Source organism: Acanthopagrus latus, chromosome 3 (assembly GCF_904848185.1).
Source record: "Acanthopagrus latus isolate v.2019 chromosome 3, fAcaLat1.1, whole genome shotgun sequence".
In the NCBI taxonomy this organism is placed as follows: Eukaryota; Metazoa; Chordata; class Actinopteri; order Spariformes; family Sparidae; genus Acanthopagrus; species Acanthopagrus latus.
Window position 1 is genome coordinate 25,859,772 of NC_051041.1, and position 7,773 is coordinate 25,867,544.

The following is a 7,773-nucleotide window of genomic DNA, read 5'->3' on the forward strand; positions in this document are numbered from 1 at the left end:
GCAGAGCCAGAGTGAAACAGAGGGCGAAGAGGAGGTGACATAGACCGGCTGTACCAGTGATCGTCATGGGGAACGTGAGGTCTCTAGGGAATAAGACAGACGAGCTCACCACACTGACAAAGAGTCAGAGGGAATATCGTGAGTGCAGTTGTGTTTCACGGAGACATGGCTTCACTCACACACCACGGACCACAGCATGCCGGTTCCCGGCTTCAGCACTGTTCTGGCAGATGGGGACATGATAAGCAGCGTAAAGAAGAAAGGAGAAGTGATTGCACTGTATGTAAGTGAGAGGTGGTGTAATCCCGGATATGTTTACGTGAAGGAACGTCTCTGTACCCCGGACATTGAACTGCTGACTGTGGGAATGCAACCCTATTATTTTACCCCAGGAATTCACGTCCACCATCATTATCAGTGTGTACGTTCCTCCTCCAGCTGATGCAGCGGTGGCCTGTGACGTCATCCACTCTGCTGTTGCCCAGATGCAGACGCAGCATCCTAACGCCTTTATTGTCATCACTGGGAATTTTAATCACATCTCACTGGACAAAATCCTCCCAACATTACACCAGTATGTTGACTGGCACACCAGAGACTATATCACATTGGATCTTTTATTATGCAAATGCTATGCAAAAGAGTCGACAAACTGGGATGTACTTGTTGAGCCACATGGAGAGGGTCTCGACAGCATGACTGACAGAATACATCAGGTTCTGTGAACACACCACCAAGCCAACTTGAACTGTATGCTGCTTCCCTAACAATAAGCCTTGGATCACAAATGACCTGAAAGCCCTTCTAAACAAGAAGAAGAGGGCGTTCAGGTCTGGAGACAGGGAAGAACTGAGGAGAGTGCAGCATGAACTCAGGGCTATGCTGAGGGCCTGTAAAGACACTTACAGGAGGAAGCCAGAGGCCAAACTCCAGCACAACAATGTGAGGGATGTGTGGATTGGAATGAAGCAGTGTAAGGTGAGCAGCAGAGAGTCATCAGGCAGCTTGGAGGGGGCAAACGAGCTGAACAATTTCAGCTCACAGCCTTTTGTCGTCTCCCCGACACCTCCAGACCCCCACACACCCTCACTGCCCCATATGCTTCCTCCCCTCCCCCCTCACTCCCCTGATGTGTGCTCGCCTATGCAGCCCCTTTCCTCCTCTCCTCCTCCTCCTCCTCCACTCAAGCACCTCCCCCGCATGACTGTGACTGCAGGCGAGGTTAGGAGACAGACTCCACCAGCGGAAGGCCACAGGCCCTGACGCTATCAGCCCCAGGATCCTGAAGACATGTGCCAGCCAGCTGTCTCCTGTCCTACAACACTTGTACAACCTGAGCCTGAGTCAGGAGAGAATACCAGTGCGACATGCCTGGTTCCTGTGCCAAAGAAGTCAACACCATCAGACCTCAATGACTACTGACCAGTGGCCCTCACATCTTACATGATGATGGTGCTGGAGAGACTGGTCTTGGCCAACCTGAGGCTGCAGGTGAGAGCCCTGCTAGACCCTCTGCAATTTCCTTACCAGCCCCACTTGGGAGTTGATGACGCTGTCATCCACCTGCTGCAATGAGCCCATTCGCACCTGGATGGTGGAGGAGGCAGTGTGAGAATCACATTCTTTGATTTCTCCAGTGCTTTTAACACCATTCAGCCTCTGCTACTGAGGGAGAAGCTGAGGGGAAGGGTGTAGACGACACAATGATCTCCTGGATTACTGACTACCTGACAGGCAGGCCACAGTTTGTCCGTATGGGCAGTGTTCTTTCTGATGCGGTGGTTAGTGATACAGGAGCTCCACAGGGGACTGTACTGTCTCCTTTCCTGTTCACCTTGTTCACCGGCTTTCAGTACAACACCAGGTCATGTTACCTGCATAAGTTTTCTGACAACTTTATCCGCGGACATTAAGATGAGCAACGGGACAGGCGCTGAGATCCAGGAGATGGTAGTGTCTCTTCGGTCACTCTAGCTGTTTGCTTGTGTTAGCTTGTTGTTGTAGCGGCAAGCTAGGAACAGTCGCTACTTTCAAATTAAAAGTGAGGGACAGGAGGAGGAGTACAGGGCACTGGTAGACAACTTTGTGGGGTGGGCTGGACAGAATCACCTGCGGCTGAACATCAGCAAAACCAGAGAGATGGTGATAGATTTTAGGAAGAAAAGGAAAACAGCTCCCAGACCACTGTGCATTCTGGCAAAGGATGTGGAGGCGGTGGAGGATTATAAGTACCTTGGTGTTACCATCAACCACAGACTGGACAGGAAATCTAACACTGAAGCTGTTTACTAGAAGGGGATAAACAGACTTTACTTCCTGAGGAAGCTGAGATCCTTCAATGTGTGCAGCAAGCTGTTGGAGATCTTGTATCAGTCTGTGGTGGCCAGTGTACTTTTCTTTGCTGTAGTTTCTTGGGGGAGCAGCATCGGAGCCAGCGACACCAACAGACTCAACAAACTAATCAGGAAGGCTGGCTCTGTGATTGGCTGTAAACAGGACACTCTGGAGGCTGTGATGGAGAGGAGGACGCTGAAAAAAACAAAACGTATCCATCGTGGATAATAGTGTCCGACCGATAGGGATTTTTGGCTCGATAACGATAGCCGATATTAGAAGGGGCGCAATCACTGATAGCCAATATGCAACCGATTTAGTGGGTTTTTGAGCTGGAATGAAAACAAGCCTTGGATTGTGCATAGATTTTGCACTGATATGATTATACAATAGTACAGTGACAGTAGTACAGACAGATGCTTTCTTAAACCAATGTCTTTATTCAAGACTTTAAATGACATTTGACATTTGAACTTGTTCAGTCAAGCTGAGTAAAAGTGCAGATTGGCACACAAACAAAAATAAAATAAATAATGTAGCAGAACTCAATAAGGGGTGGGGGGCGCTCCTCGTCACCCTCACCCGCTACAAAGCAGCTATTATTTAAAATGAGTATAGTGGCACTGAGCTAGCAGCATAGCGGTGCAGCACCACTGTTCCACCGTCTGGGGAGAACCCTGACCCCCGATAGAAATTGGGCCGTTCTATTGGGCCCCGACATATCGGTGGCCGATAATCAGTCAGTCACTAATGGATAATCCTCTCCACCTCACACTGGTCAGACAGCGGAGCACCTTCTCCAAAAGGCTGCTTCAGCTTCGCTGTCATAACAACAGATATAGAAAATCTTTCCTGCCACAAGCCATCACTTTATGTGTTTACTCTCTCACCTCTGTCTGACGGAGAGAACTCTTATCTCTCTACTGTTGTGTTGCATTATTATTGTTTATTGTATATTTGCACTATATATTATATATATTTTGCAGATCCACTGCTGCTGTGACAAAATAATTTCCCAGTCTGGGATCATTAAAGTAATTCTATTCTATTCTATTTTGAAAAAAACAGGTCACCAAATGTTTCACAATTTCTAATTGTTAACTGTTCACACAAAATATAGTAGTTGATTTATATGCCCTCTACCTATACTGGAACATACATAATATAACCAGTTGTTAAAGCCTGGAAACATCGGTCATGTTGTTTTAACACATGCTCAGTACACTAACACCATATGTCTGTAAGAAAGCAGTATTACTGCAACTTTGCATTCAGGGCCGTAGCCACCATTGAGGACACCAAGGTCACGTCCTATGTATTTTTTTCCTTAAGTTTCGTTTCATTTTTCCCCTTACATTTCAGCAAGTAAAAATGTAAACATAAAGCCGAAAAACCAAATACATAAAGCCCACCTAATTATCATGACATCAACACGGTCTCGCATGACACAGAGGTTCATATATTTGACTCATTAAAACCGAAAGTAAACACTGTCGCGACGTGACTGCAGGTCTATTTTTAGAACAGCAAACGAATTAATCAGAGCAAAGATGCAACGTAGTGGTAAGAGGCTGGATCAATCCAAGTTATCGTCTGTTGCAGCATGAAAGGCAGAGGATAATCAGGCAAAGAAGAGGAAAGCTGAGAACTGTAAAATAAAAAAAATTGCAAATTGCACTATGTACAAATGTTTCACATGTTTACATTCCGTGATGTCACCTGTATATATTTAAAATCTATATTTAAATCTTTATTTTTTCATTTTTACTTCTACTTTTTTTTTACACTCATTGTGGATAGAGAGTAACAGAATTTCAATTCTCTGTATGTCTTGCACATATTGCAGCATTGACAATAAAGCCAACTTTGAACTTTTGAACTTTGAACTGTAACTAGACAATTCCTTGCCGGGAAATCACAAGAGTGGGCTGTGCGCTTTGCCCCGTGACGAAAAAACTATGAAAGCTAAAGCAAAAGTTGAATCCCACGTTGATAATTTGGACTTTTATCTACATTTTAAAGTTTGAATGGTGTGTCTAGGTGAATGTATGCCAGAGCAGGAGATGTTTGAAAAATGTTGAAGATTTGTGACATTTTTTACCACGTCCCATTCATTCCTTATGGGAAATGTTTGGAAGTTTTTTGCGTCTTACGACGCGAAAAATTTATATTTTGGAAATCTGAATGACAGCATACCGAGTCAGATCGAGCCGCATGTTTTGATGTATTGTTTGTTTGTGTGCGCTCAACAGTGTGGGACGAGTTAGCGACAGAAAAAATGGCTCTCAATGTACAGTGGATTGTAAAATAAACAGAGAGAGAGAGAGAGAGAGAGACAGATTCTCTCTGTTGGCCCAGCTGATCTCGGTTGCCATGGTGATCATTGCTGACCACCCCTGCTAACGGACTGGGACAGCTGATTTCTCAGCCCTTTCAGCCTCACATGCAGGACATCAAATTGGTGCTATATATTCAAAACCATACATGATAGCACCAAATTCTTTTCATGATCAAGCCAGAAAGGCCTTAAAGAACACACTCACCAAGTTTCGTGGTCCTCGTGTCAGAAATGTGGTAACAGGAGCGAGTTGAAAAAGGGTACAGTTTCGAAAAACCTCTTCCCGATTAACACTGGAGTGAATGGAAGAAGTGAGAGCTACTCTGGTCGGTCAGAGGCAGATAATTCAAAAACCGTAAATCCGACTGAAAAATCAGACACATTGTGAGAGAGAAGACAAGTGTGGCTACAACTCTGGAAAATATCACTGTTATTGAGCGTAATTTGTGGCCGGGATCGTCATGGAAAGAGAAAATTTCTGAGTTTTTTTTTTGAGTCTCTCACTCTGTCAGTTGGTCTCCTGCACAAACATTCCGCCATACACACTCATTGAAAACCCTGAATTTTCCCCAAATCACTCATCATTGTTAAAGGGTCAGAGTTCAAAAACTATACATCGTAGGAAAAAACAGCTTAAATAGAAGAGACCTGTGTCTACGTTTTAAAGTTTGACGTATGCCAGAGCAGGAGATGTTTGAAAAACATTGCAGATTTGCAACATTTTTGACCTTGTCCCATTCATTCCTTATGGGAAACTTTTTGCAGTTTTTTGCGACTTATGTCGCGAAAAATGAAAGTTTTGAAAATCTGAAAGATAGCATACCGAGTCAGATCGAGACGCACGTTTTGATATATTTTTTGTTTGTGTGCGACAAACTGTGCAAGACGAGTTAAGTGCCAAAAAAGAGCGGGAGGATGAAAAATAATACGTTTATTATTATTAAGAAGAGGCGCGAGCAATAGAAATGTAGCTTATGTAGCTGTAATGTAATGTAGCTCTGCTATAGAGGTGTCCATATTGGGCTGGCGAGCACAGCCCACTAATAAGCTAAGAGAATGAGAAAAATAGTCAATTACCCTACAGATGCAACAGATTGCCAACAGAGATGCTAACCTGTAAGCTACTGTAAATGTAGCCTAGGCTAAAATATGAAAGGACATGAAATAAATCAGAATATTTTAAGGCCATATTCAGTCACAGTATGAATTATCCTTCAATAATATTATTTGGATGTTTGAATGTATAAGTAATAATGTGACTAAACAGGGCACGAAAATATTAGTTCAAATAGTAGTAATCATGATTAGTATACTTAGACTTTTCATTTAAAGAGATGAGACAGGAGAGAGAGATGAAGACGCTGAAGGATATGGGTTAAATGTGTATCAAATGAATTCTTTATATCACTGCAGAACAGAAAAGAAGCCTGAGCAGGATCTCCACCTCTCTCTTATCTCTCTCACACACCATAGCCTATACCAAACACTTAATGTATACAGGTACAGATCAAATTAGTTGTAGATTTTTGTGAGGCAACACCACACACACACACACACACACACACACACACACACACACACTCAAATACTTCAGTTATAGTTTTCTATATATTTAACAATTACAGCAATGCAGCCATACAAAGACACACACTAAACAGTTTTGCCTTTTTTTTCCGAGGGGTGGGGGTTATTGGTATTTCAAAAATCCTGGCTACGGCTCTGCTTGCATTACTGCATTTTAACAAGAAAATCTTGAATACTGCAAGCAATGATCGAATTGTTATCTTGGCCTTGTTTGAAATAGGCATGGGAAGATATGAAACTGTAATTTCATGAGTATACTGGCCAAAATAATTGCGATTCACGTTATTGAAAAATGAAATTTGAACTCATTGAATGTATGGTGAAGTGATTTGACCTGCATCATAGATATGACACATCATTTACTGTGAGCATACTTTCTGAGAATTACAATCACTTGTACGTCAAACAAAACGCGTGACTTGCTAATCGTCTATCAGTTGGCAACCCCTACGACAAAGGAAATTCTCCCTAACAAGCTAGGTTGAACATTTCACGACAGTAGTAAATTCTCTCTGGCGTGATTTACAAACCGATGCGGCACGTTGGAACAGTTCACTCCCACTGTCCCTCAACGTCAACAATGGAGTGCAGTATTCTTCCTTTAACAATGTTAGGCCATAAGGTTATTTTGTATCATGAGTCATTACAAATACACAAAGCAACATTCACATGGTAGTAAAGTTTGCGTGGTTTCGCTTGTGTCTTCAACACCAGCTGGAAGATGAATAGACGCTAACGTTCGTTGAGGTCTTGCTTAGACATTAAATGCTAGCTATAGCTTTTAGCGACTCGGCTCACGGTGCTAAGGTAAACACGAGACTTGCGGGGCATACAATCAGCCGTATTTAGATAATAAACCATACGTTTGTTGGTGTATGGCAAATTAACTTACCATCCAAGCCAGCCCGCTTCCCGCTGCGCCGTTGGACATCTTCCTTTGTGATCCTAATACGTCTTTAAATATCTTCAAATGTCTTCAGCTCCGGCGAAATCAAAAGTCGGTCCGCATAACAACTGTTTCACTTGCTGAAAGTTACCCACACTTGTTTATCTCCCATGGTCTTTCTCGTTTTGCGATAAAGATTATCCTTTGAATGTAGAACAAAAAGCAGAGGAAGGGGAGTGAATCGCGGCTATTGTTAAAATCGACAAGCGGTGGCACAGTAACGTTAGGCCTAAACTTCTAACAAAGATGCTAACCGGGCTACTTACTGCAAAATAGATACTGTAAAATACGCATGTACTAAAATGGGTTTACAATTTCATGTGAAAACCCGATAGAATAAAATAAGAGTTTGAAAAAAAATGCTCTGAAAACGATATACTTAAATACTTTTCATTTTGGAAATAACAAACGAATTATAGCTAACAGCAGTAGCACCCGCTGCCCGGCTCTTCCATCTGCAAGATAGCCAGTAAATCGTCACGCAGTTGAACCAGCCAATGGCGTGGCAGCTTTTTTTTTTTAAAGGCACCGGTACTTACCAATAGGAAATCTCAACATTAAGTGGCCAGTG

At 42.9% G+C, this 7,773-nt stretch overlaps 1 protein-coding gene across 1 annotated transcript in view; it reads right to left on the minus strand.

Moving 5' to 3' along the window:
- top2b (DNA topoisomerase II beta) overlaps positions 1 to 7,684 on the minus strand; it is a 77,587-nt gene extending 69,903 nt beyond the window's left edge. Inside the window, exons 1-2 of the mRNA XM_037093738.1 lie at positions 7,469 to 7,684; positions 7,149 to 7,344 (exon numbers count right to left, since the gene is read on the minus strand). Coding sequence (XP_036949633.1) covers positions 7,149 to 7,187 — 39 coding nt within the window. The 5' untranslated portion in view covers positions 7,188 to 7,344; positions 7,469 to 7,684. The remainder of the gene's footprint in view (positions 1 to 7,148; positions 7,345 to 7,468) is intronic.
- Between the last annotated feature and the right edge of the window lie 89 nt (positions 7,685 to 7,773).